The 20,687-nt window shown below is 41.3% G+C and overlaps 1 protein-coding gene across 2 annotated transcripts in view; it reads left to right on the plus strand.

Moving 5' to 3' along the window:
* Window positions 1-14,006, plus strand: part of F13A1 (coagulation factor XIII A chain) — a 184,333-nt gene extending 170,327 nt beyond the window's left edge. For both annotated transcript variants that reach the window (XM_055262955.2, XM_063632444.1), the window contains exon 15: window positions 12,322-14,006. In XM_055262955.2, the coding sequence (XP_055118930.2) occupies window positions 12,322-12,475 (154 nt within the window). In that variant the 3' untranslated portion in view covers window positions 12,476-14,006. The remainder of the gene's footprint in view (window positions 1-12,321) is intronic.
* Window positions 14,007-20,687: the final 6,681 nt, after the last annotated feature.

The raw sequence follows: 20,687 nt of genomic DNA on the forward strand, positions 1-20,687 counted from the left end.
TTGCTGACCATTTCTGTAGGGCATGGAGTAAAACTGGGTTTGGTTTGACCAGCACTTTCATCATTTAATCCTTAAAGACACCTTATGATGTAAATACTGCTAGTGTCTCCCTTCTGTAGCTGAGGAATTTGAGGCTTTGAGAGATTGACTGCTTGAGTCTTCACTTACACAGTTTATGAAAACGAGCCAAGATTCAGACTCAGGCTGGTGAATTCCAGAACCCGAGTTTGAACTACTTTGCTGTACTACCTACTCATGTATGGACTCTTCTCATCTTTATTGAGCTCCTACCATGTGTCAGATATTATGCTGAGAGACACCCCCTTTTCATGGGTGCTTTGTCTCCAGCCTCACCTCACAGATTTTACCATCCCAATCAGTGTCTACAACTGTTGGATTCAGGTTTTTTTTTCAGTTGAGCCTAAAGAGTTCTAGATGGTTCCCCATTCAGGGGACCAAAGACAACCCCAGGTTCTATAATGATATGAATGAAACTCAGCCTCTTCCACACACAGCCCCCTTCAAATTGTGCTTGACAGGTCTCAGTTTCTGTGACTTCTACTAACAAAGAGTGTGACCCAACAAGATAACCCATTCCATGGTCAGGTAGCTCTAATAGTAAGGAAACATGTTTTTCTACCATTTGATCCTGCCAATGATCCTAATTCTGCCATCTGGACTGACAGAAAATAAGGCCCATCTCTCTTCCATCTGATGGTTTGCAAATGTTTGCAAACTTCTACTAACAAAGAGTGTGACCCAACAAGATAACCCATTCCATGGTCAGGGAGCTCTAATGGTTTAAGGAAACATGTTTTTCTACCATTTGATCCTACCAATGATCCTAATTCTGCCATCTGGACTGACAGAAAGTAAGGCCCATCTCTCTGCCATCTGATGGTTTGCAAATGTTTGCAAACAGCTGTCTCATCTTCCTTGAAGCTCTTCTACCTGGGGACAAATATCTGTCCTGACTTTATTTCAATCTCTTCTAACGTGGTTTCAGCTCTCTCTCTCTCCCACACATTCCAATTTGTCACTACGCCTCTTAAAGTGTGACACCCAGAATGGATCCCAATCTTTGAGGTTTATTACTTTCATTTCTACCACAAATAAGTCCTTGTCAGCATCAATCAATCTAGCACATTTCCTGTGGAGTGACCTTCTAAGGCATAGAAAGGGAGGAAGAGGACTTTGGAAACTGCCTTATGACCAGATATTTAAGAATTTTCCCCACACCCTTTATGGAAGTGACCCCACTCTGGAATCTGTGGGATAAATGCAAGGCCTCACTTATATCCCCTGGGGCACCTTTATTGCCCATAAAGGGCTCTCCGCATTTCTTTCAAATTACAATGCTCATAGCTTCTGCATCTCATCATTTAAGAGATGCCTTATTATAGATGCAATAAACAACACAGAAAATAATCGGAGTGCTTTTGAAACAATGCAAGCACAAAACATAGCAACCTTCCTGTGCTAATAGGAAAGTTGCAGGAAAAAAAAAGAAGTAAATTAGTAATCAACCCCAGCTAGATGGGGAGGTCAGCAGCCACACCCCTGCTTCCGTCAGAAACGACAGTCTCACTCACCCATTCTTGCACCTTCCCACTTGAATCAGATGCAAGAATCATTCAGGCAAAGTGAAACACGTTTCCTCTTCCATACAGCCCCCTGCTGTATCCAATTTTTTCCTTCCCAGACAGTAATCCCACAAGCTTTATCTGAGTGTACTGGAACCTCCTCTATCTTTACACCTTGGCTATGCCCCCAGAATTCCACCTTGGTCAAAGCCAACACTCGAAAAAAGACACTGTGTGTCTTAGACGAAAGATGAATTATCACACAGTGCAATGACCCACTATTTGGGAGGCCTCAGGCTCAGAATAGGTTAAATCTCCAGATGCTTTACATCGGGGTGGAGCAAAGTGGAGTGAATCAGGAGAAAGGATGGATAAGGCCGGTGTCTTCATGGACACAGACGTCCTGCCCACACACTGGCTTAAGGTACTATTAGTAGTTACTGCAACACGTAAGTCTAGGCAGACAAGTAGATAGACAGACAGCTAGCTGCTCTTAGTCAGTTTGAGCTGCTGTAACAGAAATGCCGTGGACTGGGTGGCTTATACAACACATATTTATATCTCACACTTCTGGAGCCTGGGAAGTCCGAGAACAAGGTGCCGACCAATTCAGTTCCTGATGAGGGCCCTCTTCCCAGCTTGCAGATGGCTGTCTTTTCACTGTGTCCTCACATGGGGCGGAGAGAGGGAGGGCAAGTTCTCAGCATCTCTTCTTTGAAGGGCACTAATCCCATCATGAGCCCCACCCACACGACCTATTCTAATTTAATTACCTCCCCAAAGCTCCATCGCTAAATGGTATCACACTGGAGTTTAGGTTTTAACAAATGAATTTGTGAGGAGCACAAACATTTAGTCCGAACAGTCCTCAATCTCTCTTTTTAAGTTTTTTTTTTACTGACACATTGTAATTGTACATATTTATGTGGGGCAATTTGATGTTTCGATACATACATATGTTGTATAATGATCAAATGGGGGTATTTAGTGTATCCATCACCCCATGTATTTATCATTTCTTTGTGGTGAGAACATTCAACAGCGTGTCTTCTAGCTCTTTTGTAATATACAATACCTACGGTTAATCATAGTTACCTTATCATGCAATAGAACACCAGAACTTATTCCTCCTATTTGTCACTTTGTTCTCATTGGCCAACCTCTTCCCATCTTCCCCTTCATGTTCTCCTCCTCAGTCTCTGGTAACCATTGTTCTACTCTTTGCTTCTATGGTATCAACTTTAAAAAAAAAATTTTTTTTAGTGTCTACATGTGAGTGAAATCATGTAGTATTTGTCTTTTCATGTCTGGTTTATGTCACTTACCATGATGCCCTTCCTCCAGGTCTAATTAAGGTTGTTACAAATGGCAGGATTTTATTCTTTTTTATGGCTGAAAAGTTATAGACACCCAGATTCAGGGTGGAATGTCTCTCAGGCAAGAGAAGCTTTATTTCTCAGAGACAGTCAAAAATTGGGCTAAAAATCATGACAGAAAACATTTGTTATCTAAGATGGGCCTACAGCTTGGAGCAAGCGCTACTTTCTCTGTTTACTCCTCACTCCAGCACACACCTTCACAACCAAGACCTGAGCCAGTCCGTGCCCACTTCCACATGGTCAGATAATTAGAAACACTCCACTGTGCCCTATGTTGCCAAGATCTGATCTAGGTGTGCCAGATCCATGTAACAACTTGGACATCTAGAAAGTGCAATTCCACAGAACCAAAATCCTTTGCAAGACTTTGTATTTCTTTCTAGAATACAGCTGTTAAATAGTTGGGGAATCACCACCCCCACTCATTTACCCACACCCTGCCAGATGTGGTGTCTAGAAGGCAGGGGTTCTTGAGCCCAAAGCAGAGGGCCTGGAAGGTGAGGAGCTGGTAAACAGGGAACTGGAGCCAGGAACAAAGAAGGCGGTGCTGTGTCTCACCCCTCACTCGCTGTAAGCCAACTCTACTCTGAAATGGTTTATCTTCCTGCTCTTCCCCCACTGCCTCCTGCCTGTCTCAGATGTGCAGAGGTTCCACCTCTACAGACTCTTAACTTTCTGCACCTGATGCTTCCAGAGCATCGGACAATTTATCTTCCAGATTTATTTTGCTCTTTAGAAAATGATCCAGTTCAATATGTTATTTATTTCAAGAGAAAAATTCCCCCACTTTGTGATTTGGGCTTTAACTTTAAGTTTCTCAAATAGGACAGAAGCTAAGGGCTAGACGCACAGAGGACAAACCATGGGTAGTTGCAGTTTATTGTAATAATAATCTCATTTGCCTGCGTGCATTCAAGATGATAAATGGCCAGTATCTCCTGATGGCTCAGCGCATTACTGAGAATCATTTATCACAACATCCATCCCCAGAAAATAGGATTACTCCAACATTGCTCCACTTACCAAAATGATTTTTTCTCTCTGTTATGAATTTATCTGTATGTAAAATAGCATGCATATGAATCTTCATGTATGAGTATCTTCATGTACGAGTTTTGTCATATGTACACGTCATTATGCCAGATGGTTTTATGAGTAAGAGAAAATGATAAGAGGGGGCTAAATATTTAGCTTCTATTTGAGGTGGTTATCTACAGTACATGGTCTCAGGTCAGGTCCTTAACCAGGGCCACTGTTTCACAAGGTGCTTCCGATTGATCACTTGGAGGAACCAGAGGAGAGAGAATGAATGGATACAGGTAACAGGAGCACAGCTGTTGAGAAATAAATATCTCAAACTTATATTGGTATTGAATTGAGCACCGTGAATTGAGGACTGAGAATTTTCTCTCTGCATACAGGCAGGAGAAACTTTCCTAAATTATTTTGCAAAGAGTTCAGTGAATCTTTGCAGGACACTCTTACTTCAAAAAGTTTCTTTCCTGCCTGAGAAATAAAACCTATGAAAAAGTAAGCACAATGGTCAGAAAAAGCCTTTTCTTCTTTTCTTTTTATTTATTTCCATAGGTTTTTGGGGAACAGATGGTGTTTGGTTGCATGAATAAGTTCTTTAGTGCTGGTTTCTGAGACATTTGGTCTCCCATCACCTGAGCAGTATATACTGTACCCAATTTGCAGTCTTTTATCCCTCCCACCTTTCCCCTGAGTCTTCAAAGACCATTGCATCATTTTTATGCCTTTGCATCCTCATAGCTTAGCTCCACCTTATGAGTGAGAACATAGAATGTTTGGTTTTCCATTCCTGAGTTACTTCACTTAGAATAACGGTCTCCTGGGGGAGGTGGAGCCAAGATGGCCGAATAGGAATAGCTCACGTCTACAGCTCCCAGCGTGAGCAACACAGAAGACGGGTGATTTCTGCATTTCCGTTTGAGGTACGGGGTTCATCTCACTAGGGAGTGCCAAACAAACAGTGGGTGCAGGACAGTCGGTGCAGCACACAGTGCATAAGCTGGAGCAGGGCGAGGCATTGCCTCACTCGGTAAGGGCAAGGGGTCAGGGAGTTCCCTTTCCTAGTCAAAGAAAGGGGTAACAGACGGCACCTGCAAAATCGGGTCAGTCCCACCCTAATACTGCGCTTTTCCAACGGGCCTGGAAAATGGCACACCAGGAGATTGTGTCCCGCACCTGGCTTGGAGGGTCCTATGCCCATGGAGTCTCGCTGATTGCTAGCACAGCAGTCTGAGATCAAACTGCAAGGCGGCAGCGAGGCTGGGGGAGGGGTGCCCACCACTGCCCAGGCCTGATTAGGTAAACAAAGCAGCCAGGAAGCTCGAACTGGGTGGAGCCCACCACAGCTCAAGGAGGCCTGCCTGCCTCTGTAGGCTCCACCTCTGGGGGCAGGGCACAGACAAACAGTCAGCAGGAATCTCTGCAGACTTAAATGTCCCTGTCTGACAGCTTTGAAGAGAGTAGTGGTTCTCCTAGCAAGCAGCTGGAGATCTGAGAACGGACAGACTGCCTCCTAAAGTGGGTCCCTGACCCCCAAGCAGCCTAACTGGGAGGCACCCCCCCAGTAGGGACAGACTGACACCTCACTCGGCCAGGTACTCCTCTGACACAAAACTTCCAGAGGAACTATCAGACAGCTGAATTTGTGGTCTCATGAAAATCTCCTGTTCTGCAGCCACCGCTGCCGACCCCCAGACAAACAGGGTCTGGAGTGGACCTCTAGAAAACTCCAACAGACCTGCAGCTGAGGGTCCTCTCTGGTAGAAAGAAAACTAACAAACAGAAAGGACATCCACACCAAAAACCCATCATCTGTACATCACCATCATCAAAGACCAAAAGTAGATAAAAACCACAAAGATGGGGAAAAAACAGAGCAGAAAAACTGGAAACTCTAAAAAGCAGAGCACCTCTCCTCCTCCAAAGGAACGCAGTTCCTCACCAGCAACGGAACAAAGCTGGACGGAGAATGACTTTGACAAGTTGAGAGAAGAAGGCTTCAGACGATCAAACTATTCCAAGCTATGGGAGGAAATTCAAAACAATAGCAAAGAACTTAAAAACCTTGAAAAAAAATTAGATGAATGGATAACTAGAATAACCAATGAGGAGAAGGGCTTAAAGGAGCTGATGGAGCTGAAAGCCAAGTTTCGAGAACTATAAGAAGATTGCAGAAGCCTCGGTAGCCGATGCGATCAACCAGAAGAAAGGGTATCAGTGATGGAAGATGAAATGAATGAAATAAATGAAGCGAGAAGGGAAGTTTAGAGAAAAAAGAATAAAAAGAAACGAACAAAGCCTCCAAGAAATTTGGGACTATGTGAAAAGACCAAACCTACGTATGATTGGTGTACCTGAAAATAACGGGGAGAATGGAACCAACTTGGAAAACACTCTGCAAGGTATCATCCAAGAGAACTTCCCCAATCTAGCAAGGCAGGCCAACATTCAGATTCAGAAAATACAGAGAATGCCACAAAGATACTCCTCGAGAAGAGCAACTCCAAGACACATAATTGTCAGATTCACCAAAGTTGAAATGAAGGAAAAACTGTTAAGGGCAGCCAGAGAGAAAGGTCGGGTTACCCACAAAGGGAAGCCCATCAGACTAACAGCTCATCTCTCGGCAGAAACTCTACAAGCCAGAAGAGAGTGGGGGCCCATATTCAACATTCTTAAAAGAATTTTCAACCCAGAATTTCATATCCAGCCAAACTAAGCTTCATAAGTGAAGGAGAAATAAAATACTTTACAGACAAGCAAATGCTGAGTGATTTTGTCACCACCAGGCCTGCCCTAAAAGAGCTCCTGAAGGAAGCACTAAACATGGAAAGGAACAACCAGTACCAGACACTGCAAAAACATGCCAAACTGTAAAGACCATCGAGGCTAGGAAGAAACTGCATCAACTAACGAGCAAAATAACCAACTAACCTGGGAGGCGGAGCTTGCAGTGAGCCGAGATCGCGCCACTGCACTCCAGCCTGGGCGACAGAGCCAGACTCTGTCTCAAAAAAAAAAAAAATAACAAAAAAAAAATAACCAACTAACATCATAATGACAGGATCGAATTCACACATAACAATATTAACTTTAAATGTAAATGGGCTAAATGCTCCAATTAAAAGACACAGACTGGCAAACTGGATAAGGAGTCAAGACCCATCAGTGTGCTGTATTCAGGAAACCCATCTCACATGCAGAGACACACATAGACTCAAAATAAAGGGATGGAGGAAGATCTATCAAACAAATGGAAAACAAAAAAAAGGCAAGGGTTGCAATCCTAGTCTCTGATAAAATAGACTTTAAACCAACAAAGATCAAAAGAGACAAAGAAGGCCATTACATAATGATAAAGGGATCAATTCAACAAGAAGAGCTAACTATCCTAAATATATATGCACCCAAAACAGGAGCACCCAGATTCATAAAGCAAGTCCTGAGTGACCTACAAAGGGACTTAAACTCCCACACAATAATAATGGGAGATTTTAACACCCCCCTGTCAACATTAGACAGATCAATGAGACAGAAAGTGAACAAGGATATCCAGGAATTGAACTCAGCTCTGCACAAAGTGGACCTAATAGACATCTACAGAACTCTCCACCCCAAATCAACAGAATATACATTTTTTTCAGTACCACACCACACCTATTCCAAAATTGACCACATAGTTGGAAGTAAAGCTCTCCTCAGCAAATGTAAAAGAACAGAAATTATAACAAACTGTCTCTCAGATCACAGTGCAATCAAACTAGAACTCAGGATTAAGAAACTCACTCAAAAACACTCAACTACATGGAAACTGAAAAACCTGCTCCTGAATGACTACTGGATACATAATGAAATGAAAGCAGAAATAAAGATGTTCTTTGAAACCAATGAGAACAAAGACACAACATACCAGAATCTCTGGGACACATTCAAAGCAGTGTGTAGAGGGAAATTTATAGCACTAAATGCCCACAAGAGAAAGCAGGAAAGATCCAAAATTGACACCCTAACATCACAATTAAAAGAACTAGAAAAGCAAGAGCAAACACATTCAAAAGCTAGCAGAAGGCTAGAAATAACTAAAATCAGAGCAGAACTGAAGGAAATAGAGACACAAAAAACTCTTCAAAAAATTAAAATCCAGGAGCTGGTTTTTTGAAAAGATCAACAAAATTGATAGACCGCTAGCAAGACTAATAAGAAAAGAGAGAAAAATCAAATAGATGCAATAAAAAATGAAAAAGGGGATATCACCAGCAATCCCATAGAAATACAATCTACCATCAGAGACTACTACAAACATCTCTACGCAAATAAACTAGAAAATCTAGAAGAAATGGATAAATTCCTCAACAAATACACCCTCCCAAGACTAAACCAGGAAGAAGCTGAACCTCTGAATAGACAAATAACAGGCTCTGAAATTGTGGCAATAATCAATAGCTTACCAACGAAAAAGAGTCCAGGACCTGATGGTTTCACAGCCGAATTCTACCAGAGGTACAAGGAGGAACTGGTACCTTTCCTTCTGAAACTATTCCAATCTCCCTAACACATTTTATGAGGCCAGCATCGTCCTGATACCAAAGCCTGGCAGAGACACAACCAGAAAAGAGAATTTCAGACCAATATCCTTGATGAACATTGATGCAAAAATCCTCAATAAAATACTGGCAAACCGAATCCAGCAGCACATCAAAAAGCTTATCCACCATGATCAAGTGGGCTTCATCCCTGGGATGCAAGGGTGGTTCAACATATGCAAATCAATAAATGTAATCCAGCATATAAACAGAACCAAAGACAAAAACCACATGATTATCTCAATAGATGCAGAAAAGGCCTTTGACAAAATTCAACAACCTTCATGCTAAAAACTCTCAATAAATTAGGTATTGATGGGACGTATCTCAAAATAATAAGAGCTATCTATGACAAACCTACAGCCAATATCATACTGAATGGGCAAAAACTGGAAGCATTCCCTTTGAAAACTGACACAAGACAGGGTTGCCCTCTCTCACCACTCCTATTCAACATAGTGCTGGAAGTTCTGGCCAGGGCAATCAGGCAGGAGAAGGAAATAAAGGGCATTCAATTAGGAAAAGAGGAAGTCAAATTGTCCCTGTTTGCAGATGACATGATTGTATATCTAGAAAACCCCATTGTCTCAGCCCAAAATCTCCTTAAGCTGATTAGCAACTTCAGCAAAGTCTCAGGATACAAAATCAATGTACAAAAATCACAAGCATTCTTGTACACCAGTCACAAACAAACAGAGAGCCAAATCATGAGTGAACTCCCATTCACAATTGCTTCAAAGAGAATAAATTACCTAGGAATGCAACTTACAAGGGATGTGAAGGACCTCTTCAAGGAGAACTACAAACCACTGCTCAATGAAATAAAAGAGGATACAAACAAGTGGAAGAACATTCCATGCTCATGGGTTGCAAGAATCAGCATCGTGAAAATGGCCATACTGCCCAAGGTAATTTAGAGATTCAATGCCATCCCCATCAAGCTACCAATGACTTTCTTCACAGAATTGGAAAAAACTAGTTTAAAGTTGATCTAGAACCAAAAAAGAGCCTGCATTGCCAAGTCAATCCTAAGCCAAAAGAACAAAGCTGGAGGCATCATGCTACCTGACTTCAAACTATACTACAATGCTACAGTAACCAAAACAGCATGGTACTGCTACCACAACAGAGACATAGATCAATGGAACAGAACAGAGCCCTCAGAAATAATGCCACATATCTACAACTATCTGATCTTTGACAAACCTGACAAAAAGAAGAAATGGGGAAAGCATTCCCTATTTAATAAATGGTGCTGGGAAAACTGGCCAGCCATATGTAGAAAGCTGAAACTGGATCCCTTCCTTACACCTTATACAAAAATTAATTCAAGATGCATTAAAGACTTACATGTTAGACCTAAAACCATAAAAACCCTAGAAGAAAACCTAGGCAATACCATTCAGGACATAGGCATGGGCAAGGACTTCATGTCTAAAACACCAAAAGCAATGGCAACAGAAGCCAAAATTGACAAATGGGATCTAAGTAAACTAAAGAGCTCCTGCACAGCAAAAGAAACTACCATCAGAGTGAACAGGCAACCTACAGAATGGGAGAAAAGTTTTGCAACCTACTCATGTGACAAAGGGCTAATATACAGAATCTACAATGAACTCAAACGAATTTACAAGAAAAAAACAACCCCATGAAAAAGTGGGCAAAGGACATGAACAGACACTTCTCAAAAGAAGACATTTATGCAGCCAAAAAAACACATGAAAAAATGCTCATCATCACTGGCCATCAGAGAAATGCAAATCAAAACCACAGTGAGATACCATCTCACACCAGTTAGAATGGCCATCATTCAAAAGTCAGGAAACAACAGGTGCTGGAGAGGATGTGGAGAAATAGGAACACTTTTACACTGTTGGTGGGACTGTAAACTAGTTCAACCATTGTGGAAGTCAGTGTGGCGATTCCTCAGGGATCTGGAACTAGAAATACCATTTGACCCGGCCATCCCATTACTGGGTGTATACCCAAAGGACTATAAATCATGCTGCTATAAAGACACGTGCACACGTATGTTTATTGTAGCACTATTCACAATAGCAAAGAGTTGGAACCAACCCAAATGTCCAACAACGATAGACTGGATTAAGAAAATGTGGCACATATACACCATGGAATACTATGCAGCCATGAAAAATGATGAGTTCATGTCCTTTGTAGGGACATGGATGAAACTGGAAAACATCATTCTCAGTAAACTATCGCAAGGACAAAAAACCAAACACCGCATGTTCTCACTCATAGGTGGGAATTGAACAATGAGAACTCATGGACACAGGAAGGGGAACATCACACTCCAGGGACTGTTGTGGGGTGGGGGGTGTGGGGAGGGACAGCATTAGGAGATATACCTAATGCTAAATGACCAGTTAATGGGTGCAGCAAACCAACATGGCACATGGATACATATGTAACAAACCTGCACATTGTGCACATGTACCCTAAAACCTAAAGTATAGTAATAAAATAAAAAAAAATGGTCTCCAGTTTCATCTAGGTCACTGTGAATTCCATTGTTTCATTCCTTTTTATGGCTGAGTAGTATTCCATGGTATATGCATACCACAATTTCTTTATTCACTAGTTGATGGGCATTTGGGCTGGTTCCATATTTTTGCAGTTGCACATTGTGCTGCTGTAAATATGTGTGTGCAAATACCTTAGAAAAATCCTTTTCTTATAGAACATATGGTGTACACTTTTATGAAATGCAGTGAAGAGTAGCAGAAAGAGTATGGATATGGGACTCAGAAAAACCCGGGTTCAAATTTCATCTCTGCCCCTTTACCAATTATGTGATCTTGAAAAAGGGACTTCACTGGTTACCTTCCATTTTTCTTGATCATAAAATCTACTGAATAGTATCTGCCTCAAAGAACTGTCATACATATAAAACCTGAATATAATCTCCCAAGGTTTATAGGGGAGGCTATATGTGAAGCACCCCTGAGAACACTAAATCTCACCAACCCTGATTAGCCTCAGTCTGCACTGATGTGGGCTTGTTCATGACACTCAGGAAGACTTCAGGGCAAAGGCTGAGAGGAAGAGAACACCAGAACCATTAAAGGCTATGCCATTAGCCGGATACATCAGGGCATTGGCAACAAATGGTAGCAGAAAGTTGCATAGGTGGAGGGGCCCAATTTGGTGGTTGAAATAGGAATTTGAATTACAGAACATGAAGATTCTCAAAGTCAAATGGCAGCAGGCAGGGCTACATTCCAGATGCTGAGCCTGGGAACAAGGTCTATCCCAAGGGAGTTGGCAAAAGCTAATTCGAGTGTCAGGGCCTCAGCAAAGGCAGCTGGGGGATTCACACAGGACCCTAATCCCAGGAGGTAACTAGTGGCAAAAACTGAGCTGAGGCTCAGAAGATCAGTCACATAGATAATGCTACTATGGAGGGCTTGGGGACAAGCTAGAGTTCAGTTGATTAATGGTTGGATGGGACTCAGCCCAGCTCCTGATGGCCACTGGGAGGCCGGCGGATGCATCCCAGTGGAAGGAACCATGACTCAATAAGACTGTCAGTGACAGGTTCTGCAGAGCCTTATGTGGGGGCCTCATTTGGGGCGTAACTTGCTGAATCAGCCAGTGAGAGTCTTCAGTGTCCTAAGCACCAACTGAGAGAAAGCAAGTGACTTAGGCAAGAGTTTTCATTGCTTCCTGATCAAAGTGGAAAGCTGGATCTTCCAATCTCTCCTCTCTTTTCCATCCTTTCAGTGAAATCCGGCCCAATTCTACCGTGCAATGGGAAGAAGTGTGCCGGCCCTGGGTCTCTGGACGTCGGAAGCTGATAGCCAGCATGAGCAGTGACTCCCTGAGACATGTGTATGGTGAGCTGGACGTGCAGATTCAAAGACGACCTTCCATGTGAATGCACAGGAGGCTGAGATGAACCCTGGCATTTGGCCTCTTGTAGTCTTGGCTAAGGAAATTCTAACGCAAAAATAGCTCTTGCTTTGGCTTAGGTGTGAAGACCTAGACAGGACTGGAGAGGGCCCCAGAGTGGAGATCCCACATATTTCAAAAACATACTTTTCAAACCCCAGGCTATTCAGCAAGGAAGTTAGTTTTTAATCTCTCCACCTTCCAAAGAGTGCTAAGCATTAGCTTTAATTAAGCTCTAATTAAGCTCTCATAGCTCATAAGAGTAACAGTCATCATTTATCATCACAAATGGCTACATCTCCAAATATCAGTGGGCTCTCTTACCAGGGAGATTTGCTCAATACCTGGCCTCATTTAAAACAAGACTTCAGATTCCCCACTCAGCCTTTTGGAATAATCGCACATGATTTGGGCTCTAGAATTCCAATCCCCTTTCTTGGGGTCAGGTTCTACCCTCCATGTCAGAATATTTTTCCCAGGACTGGAGCACAACATAATTTTTATTTTTGGCAAAGCCAGGAAAAGGTCTCTCATTTTGCACCTGCAGCCAAGCAAATACCTGCCAAATTTTAGATTTACCTTGTTAGAAGAGGTGGCCCCATATTAACAAATTGCAGTTGTGGGAAACTTAATCACCTACAAGGAGATAAGAAAGCAGGTGCAACACTCAAGTCTATTGAATAATGTGGTTTTGTGGTGCATTTTATAGAATGTGTCACACTGTGGCCTGATCAGCAGGAGCCATTAGCCCTTACTTTAACCCTTTCTGGGATGCAATACTAGGAAGTAAAATGAGGAATTTATCTCTTTAGTTAGTGATTATATTTCACCTATCTCTCAGGAATCATCTCCTTTGCAGAATGATGCAGGTTCAGGTCCCTTTTCAGAGATATAATAAGCCCAACAAGTTGGAGAAGCTGGTGGATCTAGTGACCAGATATATAGAAGGACTGCAGCCACTGATTCTCTCTTGTCCTTCCCATCACACATGTTGAGACCTCAGCTTGGCACTCAGGTGCTGAAGGGTAATATGGACTCGGCCTTGCAAATAGCCAGTGCTAGTTCTGACCCAACCACAGAGGATGCTGACATCATTTGTATTACGTTCCAAGGCTACTACAGACAAGGCTACCTGCTATTTATTTGCAAGGCTGATTTATGGTCAGATGTCTAGGGTGTGATTTAGGTCAGTAGACTGTGATTCTTAGCAAAAAATGAACAGTGATAAGGATACTGGGGGCAAAATCAGAATGGAATGCTCTGGTCTATATAACTACATTTCTAAGCCTTTGAGACTGTTCCTGAGCCTTCAGCACTAACCTATGAGGGTGAGCTGGTCCCCTCTATATATACATCATACTTAACTTGACTAAGTAATCTCACAGCATTTGCCAAGTCTCCCAATACCCAATTTTAAAATGAAATGCATTTTGCTAGACAGTTAAACTGGCTTAACTTAGTACATTATTATTAATTACAATGTAATAGAAGCTTAAAATAAAGTTCAACTGATTATATTTGCATCTGTGCAGAAGTGAATGCTTTTAATTTTCAATATAACACACTACTAATCACAACTTCTTGAGAAACCATCTTTCCTCTGCAGTAGACAACCCACCCTGGATAGGAAAACAAGCATTTATCCTCTAAAGAAAATGACTCTAACAGGTGTTAATGTCACAGTTTTCTTCACCTCTCTCTTTCTACATTTTATTAACTATATTCACTGAAGGATCAAGTTGCATATTAGTTCAAAAACCAGCTTCCAGAAACTATAAAATCTCTGTAGATATTTTCTCATAAATAATCTCATGAACCATTATCGTGAATCAGTGGATAGCCAGCATGGAGACCTAGCATAACGAACACCTGTTATGTTCTTATGACAATCACATATAGGAGATCCTATATTCATGGCAGACATCACTGAACAATTGTAGTTCAGATAAGACTTCAGAATCTTTCTCAATTCCAGGTAGCAACTAGCAATTGATTTGAAACTGGTACCCAAGATGGAACCTGTTTGTCATGCTTACCCTTAGAGCCAGCCCATTCCCTCTGATAGCTGGGATTTCATACATGTTAATGCTATGGCTCTAAGAATTATAATTTAGCAGTGGTAACAAGCAATCTGTCTCAGGTAGCAGCAGGACTGTGAGTTCTAACTCTCCCTGAGTCTCTACCTGTGCTAGTCCTCAGTGTTTTTAAACAAATCCTTATTGGTGTTTGGAACTTCAAAGACAAAAGAGGGGAAACATAAGAAACATAAATATTTTTGTTTCTCCTGGGGGATATCTCAAACAACCTCAACAATAACACATATAAGATGATAGACAGAGAGATAGATAGATAGAAGATAGAGATAGATAGATGATAGATGATAGATAGATAGATTAGATAGATAGATAGATAGATAGATAGATAGTTTTGCAAATATTTCACCTCATCAGCCTTGTGACAGAAGTAAATATAACTATCTCCATAATTAAGAACCTAATTGAGCCTAGGAAGCCACGTATCATGGCAAATCAAGCTGGGGGTGGGAGTGAGCAGTGAAACAACTCTGGTTTCAGAATCACCATTTGATGTACACTGTTTAAATCTTTTGCTGCCTCCTCAGAGTTTTAAGAATGCTGGCTTAAGACCAACTTCAGGATTCTTTGAAGAGCTGCAGTAGAACAACAAATACAAATAGGTATAAATTTATATTAGAAATGTCATGGGAAATGGAGTTTGTGCTAGACTCATTGGTAATCAAAAGTCACAAAATCCCAGGGGGAAAGTCACTGCTTATGAACATTCATCCAGTGTTATTACAAAGTTAATAGGCAGCCAACCCAACCATCAATTCATTCACCTTTTCTCCAATCCAGCCATCCCCCCACATCCAGACAACCATCTAGCCTTCCAAGCCATCTATCCATCCTTTTTTTCCAACTATCCACCCGTGCATACATCAGGTATCATTTTAGAGAACAGGGATTCAAAGATAAAAATTCCATGGTTCCTGCCCAGAAAGAGTTCATAAAGCAGAGGAGTAGCAAGATATTTAAACAGATAATCCACAACCAGATAATAGAGCTATTCCCAGGGTGCCATAGGAATAAAGACAAAAAGATGTCTAAAGAAGCCTTCCTCAACATGCCCAGGAATCAAGGAGGAAAGGTTCAGATTGAATCTTGAAAAAATAATAGGTAAGTTGGAGACCATTTAACAAAGAGGAGCTTGTGTAACAACATAGAGAGAAGATATGAACATGGCCCCCAGCCGGCTTGAGATGGAGAGATACTAAGTATCCAGTGAGAAGAGGCGGGGCCAAAAACACGGGAGTGGGTCAGAGTTGGAGCACTTCCGGAAATGAGAATTTGTTTCTTCTGGTCTGTATTGTAGAGCAGAACTAAGAGAGGCTGCTAGGAACAAACTAGATACAAAACTAAAAGTTATGGGTGGCTCAAGGAGTGACAGGGCCAAGAAAGTATGGGGCGGAATGTCCTAACTCAAGCCAGTGAAGAAGGTGTCAGAATGCGGGTGTGGCCACAGTTGGATTCAAGGATGGGAAATGAGACATACCAGGCTCAAGTGGATAAAGTGGGAGAGACAGCATGTAGAGACAGATAGCTATGTCAGAAACTATAGAAGTGTAGACAGACAAGTTCCTAGAAGCTAAACTCTGGGCAGCCAAGTAAAATCATCACGAGCAGGGACACTGAAGACCCAGAATCTTGCCCCTCAGGTCATGCTTATGTCTCTTTGCGGCAAAATTCTCTCCAACCCAGTACCCAAAAGAAATGAACTGCTTCTAGAGACATTCCTTCACACCTTAGGGCAAGTTCGTCCTGTTCTCACCACCTCAACCCATTCAGACTCAATTTTGCCTTCCCAAGCACCTTCCTTTCTACATAAGAATGAAACAAACAAAAAGCCTTTTAGTGTGTCTGTAAGAAATTACTTTGTTGAAACAAACAAATAAATGAGAAACAAAGTGCCTCAGTTGCATCGGGAAAAGGGACAGGGAAAGTGTGTTCACCTCAATTGCCAGGAATTATACACAGCATTTTCTAGCTCTAAAGACAATGACCATTTTTAAAAGATACATGGTAAACTAGCTGTTGATACTACTCATGAACTCCCATTCATTTTCACACTAATCATTGTTCTAGGACTTACATAATTATCTAAGTAATGTTTCAAGAGTCCTGAAACTAACATAAGGGGTCCTAATGAGCATTTCCTATTAGTAAACAGTATGTACCTATAAACAAAGAGGATTCTTTCCTCTCTTTTCTGATTTGAGCAAGTTTAGACAGTGGGAAGGTACAGTATGAAAAATATGTTACCACCAGATTTAGGATTTGTTATAAAGGTGGCAGATTTTAAATGACCATAAAATGATTGTCACTCTTTCCATTGAGAAATGGGACCCACATTCCCTATTCCCTCTCCTACCCTTGATTTTAGGTCGGCTTTGAAAGAATGTGATAAAAACAATGCTGCCAGTTCTCAGCTCCAAGCCTTGGAAAATTGGCAGTTTCCATTTACTGTCCCTTGACATCCTCTTCGTAGAAGCCCTGAGCTTCTGCGTAAAGGCTCAAATACTCTGAGACTCCCATGCTGGAGAAGCCACGTGTATACACACTTCAACCCTGCTCTGAGCTCAGCCTTCCAGCGACCTCTGCCAAGGCACCAGACCTGATAAGGAGGCCATCCTGGGCCCTCCAGATCAGCCCATCCACCAGCTGAACACCACCAAGTGACCTCGGTCAATGTCACTTAAGAATCACCCTGCCCAGCCTTGCCTAAATTCCTGTCCCACCAAATGACGAGATAGGATTAAATAGTTGGTTTTTAATATTTTATTGATACATAATATATGTACATGTTTATGGGGTTACATGCATAGGATATATAATGATCGAGTCAGGAAGTTTAGGGTATCCATCACCATGAGCACTCATCATTTTCATGTGATGGGAATATTTCAAGTCCCCACTTCAAGCTATTTTAAAATGTGCAATCCGTTGTTGTTAACTGTTATTTTAAGCCACTAAGTTTGAGGTCATTGGTAATGCAGTAAAACATTACCAGAACACTAAGCTTAACGATCTCAGGAGAGAGAGGGAATTTACTGGTTAATGCTATTTTTTGCTTCAAGGAAATAGTGTTTTTGAATGTTATCTGTTCTTTCTGAGGACTATGTACAGATATGCAGCACGTTGTCTCTCAGAAGCCTCCACATATGTCAGGAGGCCTAATGTGTGCTCCCAAGCATAATAATTTAAACATTGCCATTTCCTTTAACTTGTCCTACTAAACTGTGGTTTTATGGGCCTTTCACCATCCTTATCTCCATCAAGATTTGGTTAGATGCCATTAGGAATAACTTGAAGATGAGAGAGAGAGCACAGTGATGAAAGATGATGTTTCTCTTTCACAAAAACCTAGGAAATGAGGCCTTCCTGTGGAGAACCTTGAAGAGATACCAGATTCACTAGCAGCCCCGTGAACCCAGCCTACCTGCGAACTGAAGTACTCAGGAATGGCCAGTCTGGTCATAAGCTCCCATTCTATTTTTTCCTTCTTGGATATTTAAAAATGTCTTGATGTGCACATAGATTTATACTGCTATAGCTCAAACTATGTGAAATAAAATAGAATAAAGTAATTTACTTTTATATTGGTTATACCTAAACCCAAAATTTGCAACCCCTGGCATTAGTAAACCTAATAATGGCTAGACTCATTGGCAATTACTGATAAAGTGTTTTTGATAAAGGCGAGTCAGAAACCAGCCATGGGTGTAGGAAGTCAGTTGCACTTTGGCATGACTGACAGCAGTGACCTGAGATCTGTCTTGCCTTCTAGCAATGTGTCCTCAGCCCTTACCGGAGGTCACAATGACCAGCCATTCTCCTGACCAGACTCTTTCCTACAAGGACAATTTATGCCACAGCTGGGACCCCACGTTTTTGTGTAAACCCTTTCATCAGAGCACTGCCCAAGACCCACGGAAGGCCCATGTCTAGGTGGTCTCCTGAGATCCCTGGCAGAATACATTGGGAGTGCTTCTCTCTGGGAAATCTTCATCGTTCTTTCCCATCAATCGGTATGGCATAGCCCTCAGAAAAGGGAAGGGCGTCTGATTTGCCATTCCATACCTTTTTCCTCAGAAGAAAGATTCCTAAACTTCATAGAGGATGTCATTCTATTGTGAACCATAGCATTTCATGTGGTTTTTGAATGTCTTCCTGCCACAATGATATTTTTATTCTCCTACTTTTGATGACATTTTATTATTCACTGCTTCTTTACAGTTTCAGGTGCTAACCCCATATGGCTAATGTAAACCACACCTCAAATTTGAACATCTCTATCTTCCAGGGACTTTCAGGTGACAAGTACACACAACCACTAAGCATCTCCCTATCCAAACAAAGCCTATCAAGGTTGAAGCACCCATGTATTGGCCTGCTACTTCCAAATTTGCTTTTATCTACATTACGTTTATTATAGACACAAGGCTAAGCTCATATGATTCTGTCATCTTGGCTATAACCATGAATTCAAAAATTATGGCTCCAATAAAGGAATCTGCCTTTTATGCTTATCATTAAAAAGAAATGCTGGGTATCTTCAATAATATTCCAATTAGCTTTATTGAGTACACAATGCTAAAAACTCATATAGGTCAATAAAATATTACTGATGCAAAATTGAAAAATAGATATAATACAATAAAACCTCTCTCTATGATGAAAAACTATAGGCTTCAGTGATATCTTCACTGGCAATACTAACCAGAAAATGAAGGCTATTAACTGAGAAAGTTAAGCTTAAAAAAAGAGAAAAGCCCAAGCTCGTTTAAACCATCTAAATATAAAAGCATTCTACTTCAACCATTTCTTTTCTTTAATCCCGGGTATCTCCTAAAAGTCTAATTTAAAGACAACCATGGTATCCATGCATTCTAAATACAGATACAATATAAAATATAATGAAGTACTGACTGTATCTTGCTTTTTGAAAATTAACATATCAGGCAATTAGATATCCAAAAGATTATCATCACTGTTATTAGTAGTAGTATTACCAATAAAGTATGCTATTAAAATACCATGGGATACTTTGTCTTGTGCTAAACTGAGAGGCAGCAAAGAATCCTGCTGACATAGTGAAATAAAAGTTGGTCTCAGACACTGCTGGTAAAGTGTAAATTGGTGCAACCCCTTTGGCAATCTATTTAGCATTATCTGCTAAATCTGAACAAAGGCTATGACCCAGTAATCCTACTCCCAAGTTTATTTCCAACAGAAATATTCTACAATAGAATGGACAAATAAATCGTGGCATATTTACAATTAATTGTAACACAGCAATGAGAATATTAAAAAATATGTAATAAGATAAATATCTCCATAAAATACAATACTATATAAAATATTATAAGACGAAAGAGCTGCAGCCTAACATTGAAATAAAGAAACCAGACACTAAAAAGTACATGTCATCACATGATTCTATTTATTTAGAGTTCAAAAATAGGCAAAACTCATCTATAGGTTAGAAGTCAGGATGGTGGTTACCCTTGGAAGAGGGACTCAAGGGACACAAGAGAGCTTCTGGGAAACCAGAAGTATTCCATTTCTTGATCTGGGTGGTGTAAAACTTCATTGAAATACACATTTAGGCCATAATCTCAGCATGTTGGGAGGCCAAGTCAGGGGGATTACTTGAGGTCAGGAGTTCTAGACCGGCCTGGCCAACATGGTGAAACCCCGTCTCTACTAAAAATACAAATATTAGCCAGGCGTGGAAGTACGTGCCTGTAATCTCAGCTGTTCAAGAAACTGAGGCAGGAGAATTGCCTGAACCCACGAGGCAGAGGTTGCAGTGAGCCGAGATTGTGCCACTGCACTCCAGCCTGCACAACAGAGTAAGACTCCATCTCAAAAAAAAAAAAAGAAAAGAAATACACATTTATTATGATATTCATTATTCATTGCTCTTGTGACATATTACCCCAAAACTTAGCTGCTTGAAACAATATTTATATCTCACAGTTTTGTAGGTCAGGAATCCAGACATGACTTAGCTGGGTCCTGTGGCTCATGTTTGCCCACTAGGCTGCCATCAGCTAGCCAGAGCTGTAGTCTTATCTGAAGGATTGACTGGGACATGATCTGCTTTCAAGCTTGTTCACG

This window comes from Symphalangus syndactylus, chromosome 23 (assembly GCF_028878055.3).
Source record: "Symphalangus syndactylus isolate Jambi chromosome 23, NHGRI_mSymSyn1-v2.1_pri, whole genome shotgun sequence".
NCBI lineage: Eukaryota > Metazoa > Chordata > Mammalia > Primates > Hylobatidae > Symphalangus > Symphalangus syndactylus.